Source organism: Accipiter gentilis, chromosome Z (assembly GCF_929443795.1).
Source record: "Accipiter gentilis chromosome Z, bAccGen1.1, whole genome shotgun sequence".
In the NCBI taxonomy this organism is placed as follows: domain Eukaryota; kingdom Metazoa; phylum Chordata; class Aves; order Accipitriformes; family Accipitridae; genus Astur; species Astur gentilis.
This window is the reverse complement of record NC_064919.1, coordinates 57,907,940-57,927,843: the sequence shown is the minus strand read 5'-3', so window position 1 is coordinate 57,927,843 and position 19,904 is coordinate 57,907,940. Positions and strand designations below refer to the sequence as shown.

The 19,904-nt window shown below is 38.2% G+C and overlaps 1 protein-coding gene across 1 annotated transcript in view; it reads right to left on the bottom strand.

The window, feature by feature from the left end:
* Positions 1–19,904, bottom strand: part of GLIS3 (GLIS family zinc finger 3) — a 178,544-nt gene that overhangs the window by 17,428 nt on the left and 141,212 nt on the right. The window contains exons 6-7 of the mRNA XM_049796257.1: positions 13,544–13,685; positions 3,738–3,900 (exon numbers count right to left, since the gene is read on the bottom strand). Coding sequence (XP_049652214.1) covers positions 3,738–3,900; positions 13,544–13,685 — 305 coding nt within the window. The remainder of the gene's footprint in view (positions 1–3,737; positions 3,901–13,543; positions 13,686–19,904) is intronic.

Sequence of the window (19,904 nt, the reverse complement as noted above, 5' to 3'; positions counted from 1 at the left end):
AAAAATTTATTCTCTGAAGGAATTGTCAAGCATTGGAACAGGGTGCCCAGTGAAGTGGTTAAGTCACCATCCCTGGAGGTATTTAAAAGATGTGTAGATGTGACACTCAGGGACATGGTTTAGTGGTGGACTTGGCAGTGTTATGTTAACGGTTGGGCTTGGTGATCTTAAGGGTCTTTTCCAACCTAAATGATTCTATGATTCTACGGCTCAAGTTCAGGGTTAGACCTGCTGCCACCTCCACTCTTTAGCGTCTGTCATTTATATGTGTCATTTGCTCACTAACGAAAAAAGTGGTAATGTCTTAGGAGAGAATACTCTCAAGTATCCCACATCTGGGAAGAAATTACTGTACTGATTTCAAAACCACACTGTTAAGGTCTTTAACTAAAGACTTTCTTTGAGGCAGCCCCTTGTATGCCACATACAAAGGACTTCATCATATGTGAAGATTGGACGTCCTGACTCCTTAGAACTACTCAGAGGCTTTTGCTTCTGGAAGTCTTGCTTAGAGCTACTTATTATTTTACAGCAAAAGCATAAAAGGAATATAACCACACACTCAAGGAAAAAGAAGCACTGTTGCAGAGCTTATTACAGCATTACAATAATGCCAAACTGAACAGTTCAGCCCTAGTTCTTTCCAGCTTTACCCAGTCTCTAGAAATTCCTGTCAAGCCAGGATGTGTCATGCTTCAGGGACATACCACTAGTTCTGGTTCACAGGAAGGTGAAAATCATCTGGAACATCAAGTCCAAATGAAAACTTCAGTTCTGATCTCACAATGGTGAACAGGCTACTTCCTGCACAAAAGCAAGCCTTAAAAAGTAAAATGCATATGTTGTGAAATTAAATAAATAATAAAAAAAAAATCCAGCATTTGGCACCATCGATTTTGGGGCACTGAGCTGCATGTTAACTATGCCATATAAAACCAACATTTTTTTTATTTGGGTGTTCTTTTAGCTTCTTTGAATGTCCATGTCTTCTTTTATTACAAAAATGAGTGAAAACGAAGCCAAGTACATATTCCCTTTCATACGTATGCTTTTGGGTACCATTACCATTTGGTACCTTCATTGAACAGTTGCGTTGTTTCATATTAGGGGAGCACTGAAAGTTAGTATAAAAAAGCTGGAACAAACAAAGTGCAAATCTGCATTTTTATTATGCATGTTCTCTCCTTTGATAAATGAAATTGCTTTTTGCATCCAAACTCTCTATCTGACTTGCACTCTGTACATTGAGTCTTGTACACAGAATGAAAGCAATGTGAGATATGTCCCATGTTTGGTTCGGTTTCTCACATAAATAAGGCTTAATCAAGTCCACACTCTCCCTTCCATTACCTACGTGGAGAAAGACACAGAAGAAGCCTTCCAATTATTTCTCTGCCACATGGTACCTGCAGATGTAGGGAACGTGCTTATTTCCTTCTGCTTCTGTCACTGACAAGCCTGAGTCTGCTTTTCAAAGGGGCACATGACTGGCTCTGAGAGTCGCCAAAGCAGCCAGGCCAGCTTGGATGGGTTTCAGTCCAACCAATGCAGGCTATCACAGGGGCAAGTGCTAATCAGCCAGTCCAAGCTCTGGAATGACCCCAGGCACGCACAGCGTGTCCGGAACCCCATAGCATGGGGGGAACAAATCCCCCTGCTTGCACCCCTAAATCCTGCAGTCCTCTCAGTGACAGGGTTGGGATAAACAGGGTGATTCACACCTGTTGAAGGCACTATCTATCTCTGCCACTTTGTATATTAAGTGTTGGTTTGTTCAGTTCAGGTTTTCACAGCTATCATCACACCCATGAAGTGGTGTAAATGACAGTTTACTTGCAGGGCCCCTAGGGGAGTGAACTGTATTAGAGTCAAGATGCAGATTCTGCTGTAGTTTTTCTTTTAAACATTTCCCACAATTTGTACGTTCTGTAATCAAACCAACACTGCTGTAATAATTTTTTTCTTCTCTGGATTTAAATTTCCACTTGTCAAACTACCTAAATGAAGCTACTGGCACCTTTTTTTTTTAATCCAAAGTAGCTCCATGTATGGAAATTAGCACTTAAAGCCTTTTTAGAGACAGTGTATACAGTTAATGTATGAGAATGTATCACACTAGCTTTTTATTATTGTTATTCTGTAGAGTACAGTGATATCCTGAGGTCTGTAACACAGTCAAGAACTTAGAGTTAAGTCATACTCTAATTGCATCTGCTATGGTCCTTACACCACTAACTGCCTCAGAAATGGGCTAATGAAAAGAACACTGTCTTTCATCATGAAATTTCTACCTGTAATAACTACCGATCTGTCCCTGCCTGTCACCTCGTGTTCTGGCAATTGTTGGATATGGATGTTGTGTTCACGCACTGGAGAGAAAACTATACAGGGAAGGAAAAGCCTCTGGGTCAGGCAAGAGAGCACAGGCAGCCCCAGAGTTTGTACAGAGGGCCAGAGCCAGGACAAGGGAAAAAGTTCAGGACCATGTGGCCAGGAGTGGGGAGGAAGGACTGAACCACCAGATGAGCTCCAATGATCGTGAAATGGCCAGTTTCATCCCAGACTGGTGTACAAAAAGCTCAACAACTTCCAGTGGCTCCAGAACTAGTTGAATTCACCTGTGCAGTCCGAAATCAAAAAGTACTTTCACCTGTTGTCAATTCTCTGAGCCATCATGTTCTTCCATCTTCCTGATACAAGGCAAAGTGAGTACTGCTTTCCCCCAAAGAAATTGTGCTCATTTATAAGTAATTAAAATCTAGTGAATGCTCTATTCAGGTTTATAATTGGACACTTTGTGCTCTCCAAATTACTGGCATTTCTGTCACTCAAAGAAATTAAACATTTTGAAATACATTAATGAAATATAGCAATGTAGCATTTAGAGCACTGAAAAATAGGGAAATTAACAAAATAATGTTTAAGCATCCATATACATATAGTACGAATCCAGTATTTTATGTTACGGTGTATCTTTCTGGCTTTTCCGCTGAAAACCTATTTGCTTAGGCCTCTTCAGTCTTGTGATCTGGTAGACTTCTGGTTCAATGAACTAAGTGGAAATTTATAATACCATACACTACATAAATAATTGGGAAGATTGCTGAAAATAATTTAGGTAATGCCTAAATGTGAAAATTAAACCACTTCCAAGTAATCTGCTTTCACACCACTGGAATATATAAAAACATGGAAACAGCAAAGGTCAAGGGGTTTGTAAAATAAATCCTGACTATAATTCAAGCTCTCAAACCAGTGAATTAAAAATTCTTTCATTATCTCTTGGTCTTAATAAAATGCCAAGGAAAAAAAAAGTAGATTACCTGCAGAAATATTTAGTATTGAGAGAATATTGACAGAATATGACTCTCCTACCACAAGTAAACAGAAGCATGAATCTCAGGGGCCCCATTCTGTACAGTATAGCTGGGGCCCTCTGAAGTTTAGTGTCCCAGCCAGTATAACCTTCCTTGCTTGGGCCATTGGTGGAGATCAAGAGGGGATTGGAGGAAGTCCCTGAAATGGAGATGGATGGAAAGCCTCCTTGCCCAGGCTGGGATAATAGAGTTCCCTTCACCCCTCCTTCCCCTGGTAAATCCATATCCAGAGCAATTGTTACACGGTGGCTGCCACCAGAGACTTTCAGCACACCAACAATTCAGTTTCCACACACCCTGGCAGCTCTGAAGGCAGTCCTGCCACAGGCTCAGCGTGAGAAAAGCAGGGGCTGGTCTTACCTCTCTGACTCCACAGCTGAGAGAACAGATAACTGGGGGGAAGGATGGAGAGGACTACCCTGAACGTTACATCCTGGGGAGGGGTGGCTGCTGGGCTGGGACGAGGACACCGCCCCAGCTGCTGTTGCACTTCGACTTGTCCGTGTGCCGGGGAACATGGTGGCTGAAAGCAAAAGGAGAGAAATAACCCTCATCAGGCAGGCAATCGCATTGATAACTGACCAAATACTAATGGGTAACACCTCCCCTAAAGCTGTAGTGCCAATTCTTAGCAACTAACTTGTTTTTCTCAAGCGTTGTTTTCTGTCTGAAGAGAAGAAAAAAAAACCACATAAAAATAACCTTTGCTGCTCCCAAATGACACTTTCATAAAACTAGGAATGACATAGCTGTACTCCTTGTCTTGGGAATTTTGTCTGAATAAGGCTGCAAATCATCTACAGCTTCCTGTTGTGGAAGAGTTGTCAAATACCTCCTAAGATACATACTTTTAGAGCTAGTGAAGAGAAAGCACAGTTTTGTAAATAGTGAAATACTTTCTACATTTTCCCCTCAGCTGTAAAAATCCCAAATTTCTTGAAGAGGTCAACCCAAACTCAAATATTGCTATTATTGCCCCCAGACTCCTCAGTAATCCATACAAAAATTTTAAACTAGCATTAACAGTTTAATAATTTTCTGTGAGGTTGCTCTTGTATACATTCCAAATAAGGAAAGGTTCTGGACGATTAAACAAAAAGCAATACAGGACTCCCTCCAAATGTCCCAATTAGTTGACCCCAAATGCTGTAACCTTGTTTTCAGAGGTTCTTTAAATCAGGCAGTCAGAAGGTAAGACACTAATTACCAAATCCCTCTGAAAATCTAGTTACTAGATTATTTTTACTGACATCTGTGTGAGGTAGTGTATGTCAACGTTGAATGACACCCAAATACATGCTCTTAAATATTTTATGAACCCTGAGAATGAATTAGCTAGATAGGCTGTCTACAACATGAAACTGATCTCTCACTGTTTGGTTGTCATATCTTCCAGTCTCTTTATATAAAAGTATTGTTCAGACCTAGTTTACAGAATAAAAATTTACCCTTATAAAACTAATGTTAGTGAATATGTTGGAGCTAATGATTCAAATTTATTGATATAATCCTAGAATTTAAACCAGTTACTCAAGGTGCATTGTCACTGGTAAAAGGTCTTTCTAGTCTAAAATACCTGCATGAATGCTGCAGTTCTAGCAGAACAAACACTACTTTAGGAGTAACCCCACCATAGATCAGTCTTCAAGAAAATTATTTCACAGGTCACAATTTTGAATGTTGCTACCCAGGATCAAACGGGTGAGAAGTCCACCTCATCTCCCAAGTCCTCTGAAAAGTCTCTATTCATCCTCACAAGCCAGCCTTTGTGACACACTAGATATTCACCAGAGGCAGAGTTAAGTAAAGGCTTAGGAGTTTAATTATTCTGTAGCCTCATTAAAGAGCAGTCTTGGACATCTTTCAGGGGGTGATGACAGACAGTGCAAGGTGACAGATAAGGAAATCATTTTGTGAATAAAAACATCTAATATAGATGCTGCAGAGGTAATGTCAAAGTTTAGGGAAAGTTGGCATGAGCTACACTGGTAGGCAAAGCTGGAGCAGTGGAGGCTGCTCTACCACATGGCCATGAGGACCAACAAAAATGCCTGCTGCTGGCCTCGGCACTAGCCTCTACTGTTTGCTAATTCTTGTATGGACCAGAGCCTACTAATCACAACCCACATGACAACAGACATCTGATAGTAGAAGGCATCCCAAGCCTTAAGAGAGGCACAGAGGACGCATATCCCACAGGGAGATGAGAAATCACTTAAGCCAGCAGAGTAACTCACTAAGAAAGGGCCAAGGAAGAACCCCCGCTAACACAGGGGAAGGTAGCTTCTCTTGTACTTTCACTTTGCTCACGCACCCCAAAACCCACTCTCTCCACAACTATCTCTCAAAGTAGCATCAAGACAAATGCAGAGGGGAAAACAAAGGAATGACCTTTTGAATTTATTATTTCATGCTTACATGCAGCGTGGAAGAAAATACTGAAAAACAACCAAATGCACATGCTGGCAGAATAAGCAGAGAGAATATTTAACAAATCAGTACATTGCAAAGGAAAACCCTGGTTATCTAAATAATAACAGAGTCTATTTAAATTATTCCTTGCAAAAATAGGGTAACTTGCAGCATTTTTCCATGAGAAAAACAATAAAATATCTAAGAAAATACAATGACTTTGTTTCCCAGTACTGTGATCTTTGAGTTTAAAACAAATTTCTTCAGGGCTGTGGTTGATCAGGAGTAAAAAGGCTGGACTATGGCTGGGTTCCCACCATAAGATAGCAAGAGTTGTTCTGCCCTGTCATAGCTCTTCTCTGCCACAACCATGGTAAGGATTTTAGGCAAGTATTTTCTAGGTTGTGCTTGCACATTTCTAGCTGGTCCAGGCTGCAGTGGTAGCACGTGTTCCCACAGCACTGCCCAAGACCTGGTGACTTTGTCCCTCGGAAAAGGTTGTCTGCAGCCAGGCATGGGCAGCCATCTGTCCTTTCTCTGAACTAGAGCAACCTAAAGCTCATTGCGATATTCACCATCATAGCAGTGTCTGCTACTTTAGTACCTTTTGGCTCGGTTTCCTAGCAATTTCTCTGTACTTTTTTTCTGGTTCTGATGAAGAGACAGTACACAGTGTAAAGTAAGAGCTAACTACGGCAGGGACCAGAGGTGCAGGTAGAATATTTAAGGAAGAAAAAGCATATGTATTAGCTGCAAAAAGGTATTCCTGTACACAGGGTAAGTTTAATGACCACAGCATGACAGAAGAGTGTACCTGGGGTCCCACGGTGCCTTGTAATGAAGCCTCGAAAAGCAGCACCATGAATGATGGTGTGGATCCATATAACACCCGTGGACAGCACAACACATCTTTTGTCACTGTAGCTTCTTGGTCCATAGAAGTACTGTGCTGACAAAAGCACCTCCTTGGGCACCCAGTGAAGTGAAATTGCAGTGCTGGCAGCTGCTTCCCCGTGGAAAAGCTACTACTAAAACTTCCTAGTGTAGACAAGGCATTGGTCCAAGTTACTACCTGAATCTTGTAAATACCAGTTGAAAGGAAATATTGTCAGCCTTTGGCAGTCTACAGAGTTATGGCAGTCAACAAGTATTGTCAGTGACAGGTCATTTCCCTAGTGGAGTTAGTCTTAAGAGACTGACAGAAAATTTTGGACACTATTTAAGAAACTGCTAGATAACTTGACCACTTTTTCGTGGGAGCTGTGTGTGTGGTAAGGTTTTCTAGTGGTTAGCTGTTAAATGTCAGTTGCTTGCTCAAAGTGCTGGCAGGAAATATCTGCACAAAGGAATGTCTTTTCAGTGCCTGATCCCATTAAACACTTGATTTGAATAGTATGAAACTGAACAAATGTTCATGCTCACTAACTCCAACATACCACGACCAGGTAGGTCCACACAGAAAGATGCAGAATTAAGTGTAAGTATTACTTAACAAAAAGGCTTCCTACAACAAGGCTTTTCTCCCTATCAATACAAGATAAACTAACACACTTAAAGTAATTTTTAAAAGATTCAGATATTCTGAAAAAAAACCCCAAACAAACCAAAAAAAACCCCAAGGAATTGTTGATGCTGTTCCTCTGTGTCCCTTAAAAGGCCCAAGCTACACCATGATTTACAAGATGGCAAGATGGTTATAACCTGTTAGTCCTGAATGTGATTGTTGGATTGGGTTACACCCACACTGTTTCAGCCGCAGAGAGGGAGGAGCCATGTTTTCATTTATGGAGTGTCATCACAAATCAATTTATCAACATATAAGAATTTTCCATGAAAATATCTCTGCAAAGGCTTCTCTATGAGAAGCTAAATTCACATGCATTCTCATGATGCATAGGAACAAATTAGGTGGTTAGAAGAGAAAAAGCTGATTCTGAATAAGGTTCCTTTGGAAAAAAAAAAAAAGAGAGAAAAGCAGTATTTAAAAAGTTGTAGAACTCAAAGCATAAAAAAAATTTATTTTTTAATGGAGCCAGAAACCTGTAATTTCATGGAACATTTTTTAAATGCAGAAGAATCACCCTCCCCTTTGCAAATTACCAACAATGGTATAATTTACTATCTTGGATTCATTACTGTCAAATCAGCACTCTGTCAATCTATTTCTGCCCCCAAGATACCTCTCCTCGTACCACTGCCAGCATGAATTTGGAGTATGGCTGAGAATTCTTTCCATACAGAATAAGGCAGTGTGAAGGTTTCATTTTGTAGCTCAGTCAATTAAAATTTCATACATACATTTGCAAGAGTGTTTTTTTTTAATTACTATATTTAACTTTCTGTTTCTATAACAAATATTTATGCATTCCTTGTGAACAGATGATTTACTAGTGTACAGAAGGAAAAATCTGAAATGCATTTTGCACTTGGGAGCATCACCTCCATATAGTCTCCCCTCTCAGCTCCCCTAGGGAGCCCATAATTCCCTACAGGATTTTGTGGCCAGGAATATGTGGGCATGTGCTGTGTTGAGCCGTAAGTTGTAAGCCCAGCAAATGTAAAACATGCTGCCTCTGTTGCCTTGATCCTGCCCATCTCATCTGTAAATCTAAAGACTCCAGTATGCATGGAACTTAAGATCCCATCATACATTAAGAAGTAAAGCAGAAGTCAAAATCACATTATGAAGATAATAAGCCTGTCTCCAAAGTGGGTCTGTCGCAGGGACCATCTGCATTGATGGTCCCTGTATCTTTCTTCAGATGTTCTGTAAGCAGATCAGATATACTGGAAGCATCCAAGTACTGGAGGCACCTAGAAAGCTGGAGAGTTTACAAAGTCCACCCCCTCAAGAAATTGGATGGAAGAAGAAAACAAACTGGGAAAAACTGGGAAAGCACTTTCTACAGTAATCCAGTCTCATTATCTGGAGACCTGTTCAATCAATCTCTGTCTTTTGAGATCCCTTACCTCTAATATTTAGAAATCTAAATGCTTAGAACACAAAGTACTTTTGTGGTAAAGGTCTTCCATATGTGAAAATAGTCCTGAGACACCACACCACCTACTAAGAATCTCTTCCCCTACTCCACAGCTCAGAAAATAAGAGAGGAAAATTAAGAAAGTCATTGAAGAATTACCAGCTGAATCAGAATAAAAATACCAGAGTGAGTTTATAGGTAATTATAGGCCTCTCATAAAAATGGTAAAATGGTGCTTGCTAAAAGCCTTCCAGTTGCTATCCCAGATATTCCCAAAGCAGCCAATAATATAAATAAGAAAAGGCGTGTGATTCTAATTTTTTAACATCCTTTGGTTTCTTCTCTGAGCTGGACACGACAAACATTTTCTATTCTTATTGCTGGATACTTGCAATGATGGGCAGCTGGACTGATTATTAGTTGAGAAAGGTGGACATCCTGGAAACTCCTGTAGTTTCTAAGATTAAGAAATAATTAAGTCCCTGAAGCAATGAGGTGGGGCCTAGACTGGGATATAAAGTTGTTGCTGCTATGGCATCTTCACATCACATCCCTACCTTTCGAGACAGATTCTTCTCTTTCCATGGATTGCAGTTTCTGAAGTTCTGTCTCATCATGAAAAAAAGGAACTATAAATCGTACAGTTGCCTTGCTGCTTACAATGTTTGTACCAATTCATCAATAAATGTTCTCTTCTTCACATGAACCCGACAATTACATCAATTCTTGGAGAACCACTAAGCTGTCTCAAAATGGAAATTATAAACTCATTATTAAAACTGGTGAATAAAAGGACAAGTCTGAAGGGAAATAAACTATCCTCCTTAAAATAGGTACGATAATAATATGAACACTTTTCAACCCCCTGTAGAATGTGTATGGTCCTACCCGGTAACACACCTTTAGCAGGAGTTCTGGATATGTATGCCATACTTAAACTGAGCTCCAAAAGTGACAGCAGAGATCCTCTTAATTGTTGGTTACCCTACATCACCTACTCTTTTGCATCCATTCCCTATGTGTCAAATGCAACTCCATTTTTCACTGCAATGGCCATTCATATCTCAGTTCTTCTCATCCTTTTTTTCTTCCAGTAACGAGCCATAACTACTTCCCAAGGCTGTCAACTAACAAACAGACTGCTTTTTCATCAGACGTCTCCCCCACTGCCCATGGTGCCTAATGGTTAGGGAGCTCACTCACTGGGACAATTGCTTTAATAAAATTCTTTCATTTTTCCTGTATGAATCCTCTATCCTCTACCTGCCTCTTGTATCTACCAACTGCCCTAACATTATCTTAGATATAAACTCCTTTGGGAATGAATTCATTCTTTCTTATTATGTGTGTAGAGTGCCTAGCTCAGTACTATTTCATTGGGGAAAAAAAACGACACAAGGACAAGTGTTACTTAAGTAACATGTCTTAAATCACAGGCATAAAAGTAGTTAGGCCAAAGTTTCACAGTACTGGAGCAAAAGATATTACTTAAAATACACTTAGAATTGCAAAACCTTCTGTAACTTTCCTGATGCAACTTTTAATTTCCAACTTGCAAAGAAAATCATGCACTTGGCAAGCTTTAGCAATATCATTTTCTTGCCCTGGAGCAGAGCAGAGTGTGGTATTCAGTAAATATTTACAAATGAATGACACATTCTGGTTTATTCTTAAATATGAAATGGTCAAGTTTTAACCAAACAGCACAGTAAAAACAAAATTTTTTTGTATTGCATTATTTATGATTCTTTCAGCCTTAGGGATTCTAGATTGCACTACACAAAGGAAGCTGATATGATTTCATAGTAGAAAAACCATCATTCTTATACTCTTGTTATGAATGAATTGCTCATATCTTCATTCTATGAACTGAATAAACCCCAAAGCCTATGTATTTTTAAAAATTAAAACCTAGGTGCTACCAGAAATTTCATGCTTCAGTACAAACAGACTTTGAATTTCTGTTTTATAAAATATCACTATGCTTAACCCTAGAACAGTATGTATGCTTGCTTAACATTAGACCTGTAAATGTAATTTTGTGTCAGTTTATAAGCAAAGGATCTGTCATGTTACTGCACCGTATTAATAAGATTGTACTCAGTTCAGATTTCTTTTATAAAGTCACAAAGGCCACAAGATAAGAAAAAATATTTATGCAGTCTTAACTTTAAGTGATAGATACATAATCAAAAAGATTATTGTTGTATTTCATTTAAATAGATCTGTGTTTGCAGATTCTGTACTTTAACAGTACAGAGAAATGGTGATCATTACAGGCATCGTTGTACTTTGGTAAGTAGAAATGAACTAGCACCTAAATGTCTACTTTTGTAATCTTTTACATATTTCTAATAGTTTGCTTTCAAACATTTGTTCTGTAGATCTCTTAGGAAAGGAGAAAACCTACCTTTGCTTTAAATGTGCATAAATGGTAAGAAAAGTATCCTTCAAGTGAGAAAAGTTTGATTTAAAGGCATTGGAAGAATGGAAATCTGTTCCTGTTTCTACTTGAAAAGTAGCACAGACATTTCAGCTAATATGCTGTCTGTAACAGTTCCCAGTAAAAGTTACATATTTTATTTTTCAGAAAAGTCTCAAAGTTTTTCTTTATAATTAAAAAAAAAGTTTTTTTCAGAGAAGTTTAAATGGTAGCTCCTCTCAGGCAGGACACTTAAGCTTTTGTGTTTTGTTTTTCTCTCCTTGGGGCATGAATAATTTTCATGTTGCCATTTCAATAAAATAATTCCCTCCCTGTTGGAGTTATCTCACTTATTTACACAGTATATTATTATGTAGCAGCCATAATGAGTAGTTAATGAAACAATTCATTTCAACTGGTTGTCAAAATGAAGTGACATGGATTCATCTATACCTGACATAATACCCTCAGTTAATTGAAGTGAAACAACACAAGCGAATAAACTACGAGAAATTTGCCAAGTTATAGAGAGCTGTGAACACAGATAAAGGAAAGCAGTTACAGTTCACTTACAGAGAAATTAATGCTGATAAAAGCATGTTGATTAATGCTGTAAAAATTGCTGCAAAATAGAAAGCAGTGCCAAGTAAGAAAAAAACCAAAATAACTTACTAGATCAAAGAATGTCCATAGTTAGTAGTGCTGTAAACCCCAAGTATTGTAAGACAAGGCATGAATGAGATTACAAAAAGTAATGCCACAGTCTCAGAAGCTGTCTATGGGACATTGTGACTGCAGACAATTGCCAGCTAAGGGCTGGCTGGAGGCAATAGCTTTACTTGGCTTAGGATCCTGAGATGACATGGGGCAGCAGCTTGTTCAAGCTGCTGTCAGCCTAGGTTTGGATTGCCCCAGCAGCTGGAGTTTGACACTTAATCATAGTCTGGGGGCTGGACTGGTAGAAGAGCTGAGTGCTCAACAGATTCCAGTGGAAATCTCCTGTGAGAAAGTCCTAGATTTCTGAAAACCTGGTCTTAGCTCATCGGACACACTGTCCCCACCCAGCTTTCACCCTATCTAGGGAATTGAAAGGAAAAGGAAAAGCTGAGTCTTTTATTCTCAGTTTTGCACATTACACTGGGTAATGCCAGTAAACAATTTTTTAATTTTCAGCATTCCTCACTATCCAACTCCCTCTCAAATTACAATATAAAATAAGCAACTGTAATGAACACCACGTCGCTGGAGGTTCCCTGGCCAAAATCAAATCTTTAAAATCTGAAATTTCCTTTAGCTTTCAGATAACAGATGCCACACTCAGCCTATACTCAGACTAAGGCATTTAACAGTTAACAGCATACAAATAATACCAACTATTTTATAAATTAGGATACAGTCAATCACAGCTTTAAATTTCCTGATTTTTTTGTCATATAAACCTACATGATCACCAACTAGTGTGTAGCTCACAACAGGCTTGACAAAAACATATTACAGAACTGATAGGTTTACAAGCCTCTCCGTAAAATAATGCCACTTATTGAAGTGGCCACTTCATATAATGTCATTTTCAGCTCTGCACATAACATTCAGCCAATTCTTTCACTTCCTACATCTGGTTCTCAGTTAAACGTTGAACTGCTAGAAGACGTAATGCATTCTGCCTGAAAGATAAAAACAGATGTCTTCACAACTACTAAAATACAGCATTAAAAAATGTTAACATCTTGCCCATCATTGTCTTGAGCTTTGAGAAGTATTATCCTTCATAACTTATCAAATATTTTAAATTTAGCTGAAACGTGAACAACAGTTGTACATTTAGGAAGGTATGACAGTTACATATTTTAATATGAAAATCTCAAATACTTAACTGTAACAATAAAATAGGATAATCACATTTATAGCATAAATGTGTTTATTGGTGTATTTATAGTTATATGAGAGTTTATAATGCAGCACTTAATTTCATTAATTTAGATCTATTGGAAAACTCGTAAGTGATCCACGAATAAGGAAGAGGAAAAATACTCCTTTGACTTTAAATGAAGCTTAATGAATTCAGGATGTCTACAAGGAATGGTAGAAGTGAATTGCTAGCAAAGTCAAATGCCTATAGAGCAAAAATATTGGTCTTTGTTGCAGTAGGGCTTTTCATGGAAAAAATATGATTTGTCCTGTCTTCCTTAAAAAATGTGTAAAAATCTGTTCAAAACCTATCTTTTCATCTTTGCAGATCCTATCCTTCTCATGAGATATATACAGATTTCAGAGTACATTCTACTCTGCAAAATCATCTCTAATCTTAAAAGAGCAACAATACAGCAGGCTGTTTCTGTCTTTTTCTATACCTGGGTAAATACCGTGAGCAGGCCCTGCGGAGTGTCCCATGGTATTATCTCCATGATCATGTGGTGATGGAGCTGGCTGGAGGGGCTGGATTACGAGGCAGTCATTCAGGATGTCCTGGCCAAGCTCTGAGTTCAATCGCAACTGAAACACAAGAGATAGAAAAGGAGAAATTATTATAGCCTGGGCAAAAAAAAAGGAAATAAATCACAGAAGTCCTTAAGACACTGAAAAATTACAATGAGGAAATGTTGAGGGGTTAGAGAAAGAAATGGAACACAAGCAGAATTCTTCTCTTAAATCCTGGTTAATATCCTTCCATTATAGCAGGCATTTTTCAAATCTGAGGAAGGAAAGTCTTCCAGATGCTTAACAAGGCTGTACCCAGGACAAGGGCTATTTGTACAGATAGGACCTTGGACAGATGGACTTGCATGTGTTCTCTTGTCATACACTGCAAAAGAGAAAAGTTTGTCCTGATTCATGGATAATGTCTGACATCTCTTGTATCAGCAGAGGGGTACTATAAAAAATACAAATATTTTCCTGCTGGTTTAGTGCCCTGAACTGGCTCACTGAAGGACCAGAAAAGCAAAGATGCTCATGGCAGTGGAAACAAGTGACTGGGAGCGAGCAGCCAAGAGTAGTATCATTCAAGATGGTCAGGATGGAAGTGGTACCACTTTATATGGACCAAAGTTGTCTCAAGACCACATTGCTAAAGTGACTAGGACTGCATTTGTTTCACATTATGGCTGAACTGATCTGAAAGTGAGTGCTCCATCACTGCCACTAACCCCAGCTGCATGCATAGCCACTTGCCTGGTACCTGATCCATCAACAGCAAGCCTGTTTTTCTGGCTGATCCAGCAGAAAATTCACTCTGCAAACAATTAATAAGCAAATTCATAAAAAGAGTTTTTCTTTGGACAAACAATCTCACCCTGAGGCTACAATACAGTACAATAAAAATAAAAAAATACAATTTAACAAAAAAATCTCAAAACCAAAATATGGAAAAGCACCCTGACACAAGGCTGTCCTAGCTGTAATGCAAAATTGCACCCTGAGTTTTCTGACAGATGGATGCTGCTGCAGGCTGCTGGGACTGATGCCTGTCCCAACCCCCTGCATGATGTTACTGTTATATGTAACAAAAATTTGCCTATTCCTTACGGCCATCTTAGCCATCTTGGCTCACAGGCTGGTGCATTCATACAAAAGCATGAAAAAGGAGGGTGTGTCCTTATATGCAAGTGGGCCACTGCTGTAGCTGAGATGCAGATAAATATCCTGTCCTATCACCCATGCTGATGAAGAGGTAGTTCATGCAGCATGACGGACAGAAACCTGACCTAGTGCAGTAGGATTTGCTGCTCTCATGCATCAGAGTCCCAAGAAGCAAATTTCACAGATGCAACTCAGGCTTCTCCTCTCTGTTTGGTGCCATGAAAAGTGAGCAGGTAAGAGTAACTAGAACATAACGTAGCACCTCTAACAAATTCCTAAAGGGAGGAAAAGCAACAAGAGAGAATTCTGTCCATCCTTCAGAAATGAAGAAAAAAGAGTAAGAGCAAATGATTCTGAATGCAACTGTAGAGAGACCCATTACTGTGCCACAAGATGCTGATGATCATTCAAATGACTTCCGATGATATGCATTAGTATAAAACTGTTGCAACAGAGTGGAGAGTTGGTCTTACACATCACAAGCACCTGAGGCCGGGTGACTAATAAGAGATACTACACAACCTATGATACCTATGCACAGAATGTGCATTCTGTAGATTATTCCTTCTCTTAAAAATTTAGTGAGTCATTATTAAGCCCAAAGGTATGCTACATTTGTGAGCTATATTTGTTATTGTGGAACTGTATAGAGAGAGAGGGAAGGGGGGGAGGGGAGGGAGGAGAGAAAGAGGGAGAAAAGGGAGAAAGGAATAAATACCCTGACAAATGCTTTTCATTTGTTATCTATATTTACAACCTGCTACAAGTACAAATATTTCTTCCAGTGTAGCATGTATCGTTGTCTCCTATTATCCACTAATTATTCTGTTTTTGCTGCTATCACTAGTAACATGTCTTTTTCATGAAATTAAGTGCATGTGAAATTAAATGCCAGATATATCCAGATTCAAATTCTTATCAGATACATTATTAATGAGCATTATGTGACTTTAAATTTCTATGGAATCTAATATGAAAATAAATATGAAAAAAATCTGACTTCTATTAAAAAATCAGGGTTCTATCACACAGAATACAAATTTACAAAGGTTGCCTGTGTAAAGTTGTTTGTTTGTGCAGGGTTTTTTTTTTGTGAGTAAGAAACTGATCAATTTTCTATGATCAGATAGAAGTCATATGGATGAAACAATGAGCAGAACAAGGAAATGAGAGCTAAGAATGTACACATTAGTTACAAGTATTAAATAACAGCAACTGCCTATTTTATACTTGTTTTATTTTGCACTGTTCAGGAGGTTTGTTCTGCATTTGCAAATCCTTTGATACAGAGAACACAGCTATGATGATAACCCATGCTGACATAAATTTTCTAGCTTGCCCAACAGTCAATGCTTATAAAATCAACCAAAACCCAGGATCAACAACAGAAAACCAAAACCAGTGAAACAAGCACTGGGAGACAGCTGTGATCTGATTTCTGGAGAGAGTTCTTAATCCATGCATTGGCTATTATTGGTTCGTATTTACAACCACAAGGGCTAGAAATACAGATTTTACAAACTTACATAGACACACGCATACATGTATCATAATACATAATTTTAGAATGGCAATATATGTATTTAACATACATATAATGAAATATTCTGAGCAAGGGGTGGGTATTACACTGATTTGTGCAACTGCAGACACACACTGCTAATTCAAATTGCCACTAAAAATACCTATAAACCTCACCAGATATAAGGTGCTAGGACTAACTTTACTCTCCTTTACTACAGGGTATGTATGAGAGTTGCTCTTTAAGAGTAATTACTGTTGCAGTATTGGAAAGCATAGGGAGCAAGGGGTAGAGGACCTCTTCTCTACTCTATTGCTTAGCAGAGCAGGACCAGAAATGGGTAAGCTTCCTTTAGCAGAACCAGCCATTAAATCATAGCTGCTTCCCAAACCAGACAACTTCTGTAAAACTCCATTACCCACCATTACTGTTTGAGAGAGACAGTAACCATGCTTTGGTTGCTGGGTCCTCCTTCCTCTGCTATCTAAAGCTCATACTCTGTGCAACGTTTTTCCAGATGTTTCTTCTGTATCATTAACAGGGCTGGCATAAGCTGTGGCCTTTTTGGAGCAAAACAGACTGCAAAAACCAGACTGGTTCAAATATGGCAGATTAAGGCATTGCTTTTTCCTGTAAAGACATTCAGGGTAAAAAAACCAACCCTCTATCTCAGTCAAATATTGTTGCATATTTTAGAGAAAACTTTTAATAAAAAGTTTTAACTGAAATCAATGTTTCGCATTTTGTCAAGAGCAGGGAAATCTGAGTTACAATTTTTCTTCAGTATGTGAAGGAACAGAACAGACAATTAAAAAACAGATGATCTTAAAAACATGCAAATAAACCAACCATTCATTGCATCCATAAAATTTTATCTTCAGTTAAAAAAGCTATAAAGGAGAAATAATAATTGACCAGATCTAATTGCTGCAGTCTGTTTCTTGCTTTGCTCTAAACAAAATGTATTTCTTTTCTGGCCTAGACTGTAGACTCATTAACCAGCTGTAGAAGACAGTTGACACTCTTTTCAACTTCTTTATAAATCATATCACAGCACAAATCTCCCAGGATTCTGGCTGCAATACCTTGCTTCCCCCATGATCACCTTGCTTCCCTCATGATCACTCAGCTAAGCACCAGTACAATCACACTGGTACTGAAAACTTGCCAATCTATTTTTGAGAACTATAAGGTTAGGAAGTTACCTTGTTGAGTAATCAAATCAGTAACTGACAGTTTTGCCATGCTGAGCACTGACATTTTGTGTGTGCTGTAATGTAGCCTAAATTTACAGCTGACCAAGGTGCAAGTTAACAATCAATGGCTCAGCTCACTGATAACTTCCCGGTATGAAATATTTGTTCTAAATAATAGATTTTCAAGTTTAATAGTTCAGTTGTATGGTAGACTAGTGAAGTTTTATATTTGAAAATCTGAGACATTCCCATTATCACAATGTGGCAGTTTTTCCTAATACACAAAACAAAACCCCGTCAGTCATGATTTACAATTGTTTTACTTCTATGACAATCAACTAATGTTTATCAGCTTTCAGAACAATGGATGGAAATTCTACTCCTGTACATTTTAGATATGATTAAATAATTACCCAAGATTAAATGTTACAAGGAGAAGTAATTAGAAGGGAGTAAGATTCTACATTCTTCAATTTTTGATTTCATTATATTTAAGTCCAAGAGCAGACACATGCTGTTGATTTGATGCATGACATAATTCCAGAGAAAATGCCTCCTTAAAAGAAAAGATAATTTGTTTTCTGTTTCTCTAAACAATGTGTGTTTTATCTGAGATCTGCATGTTTTTGTACAACCTGGCTAGTTTCTGCAACATTATTGCTGTTCAATAGAAATCTCACACCATCAAGCAAAACATCAGAAACGTGTGTTTATGAACACACTTAGTCAGAAGAGTAGTAGTTTAGGTTTTCTCAAATGTTATTAGTTTGTTTCCAAACCACATAAAATAGGATCGCAGTAACTTCAAAACCTGCCTGTATGTACTTGGATTAACTCTAGTGATTCTTCAGCAAAGTCTGGACTCCTCCAGTCATTCAAACATGCCAGTTATGTCATGAAGTCACAGCATTTTAAATCTTGCTTTTATGGACTTTATGTATAATGTGCACCTACTAGAGTACTTCCTTATGTAAGGGAGACACTGGTTGTAGTCTATTTATTTTGGTGCAGGTTAGATCTGTGTCTGCCATTTGTAAAACCAGCAAAACCACCCTAAATACTGCCATGTTTCATTGAGAGGAATTGTTTTACACTAACTGTAATAGCTTTATAATTCTGTTTTCATTATAAAACTAAGGAGGAATTTCTGTTATTCACATAGTCTGTGTATTAAGTTTACTAAGCGCCATTTGTCAAGCAGAGAATAAGCCGGAGTCTTCCATGCATTTTTATTGCCCATAAGTTAAGGTGGTATTGGGAGAGGAAAGCATGACCTGTCTACATAGAGCTACATATTGTACTAGTTTTTCTGAAGGAGTAGCCAGAATTTAATATTTGCTTGTACAGTTAGAGTAAAATTATGTCCTGTTAGCATCATGACAATGACATTAGACAGATGTGGCCACTAGAAAATAACAAATTCAAGATGAAGCCATGCTATGTGACAGTGTTTACTCATATTACAGGTTTGCTTGCTAGATCATCCCTTTACTCATGCAGATCAGCTTCAAGGTCTAGTGCTTTCTTGCATAGTACTAGGCCTTTTTGACAGCAGACAATAAAAGTTTACACTTGCTAGAAGTTTACGCTTACTAAGTGTCCTAATTCTTGCCTCTGGAGGCTACAGACATCTTGGGGCAAAGAAGCAATGCAGACAGAAGAGATTCCTCAACAATCTTCATTTCCAATGAGTCATCTCGGCAGGATTTCTAGAAAGCCATAGCATTCATTATTCTGCTAATTGTCTACCACAGCTTTCAGATATGTGTGCATGCTATTTTCATTTGCTCTTACATTCTATTTCAATTAAATGTTTGGCCATGAAAACACAATAAAAATCAAGTTAAACTAGCCTATCTGCACAGTAGGGATGTTAGGTTCTATACAAGAAATAGTTAATTTTGCTCCACTCAAAGTTTTACAACAAACATTTGAGTTCAAATACAAAAATGGCTTTCATCTTTGTGACATAGAGTAAATCAGGAAAATATACAAAAAATGTTTTTCAGCCTCTTGCACTAAAAATCAAAAGGACCTGGAACATACACAATCAGCAAATTTCAAGTCAAGAAGAAATTCTGGTTTTGAAGCAATACTACAAGTGGAAAGCACTGTCAAATTAAGATTGATGAGACTGAAATGAATTCTACCTTTATTATACACAGAACAGAGAGTTTTCTTTCGATTGGTATTAACCTAATATGAGGAATAGTTTGGATTATCTCCTCATTAAAATTATATAGAACACCAAAAACACCATTTCTAAGGGGAAAAAATGCAGCTGGGACAGATCTGAAAAGAAACTTTGAATAAAAAAATCAAACTGAAATCTTACTGTAAAGAAGGGAAGTACAGTTTGAGTGAGATGTATTGTAAGTGGCCATTTTCTGAAACAAACAAAAAAGCTGGTTCAGT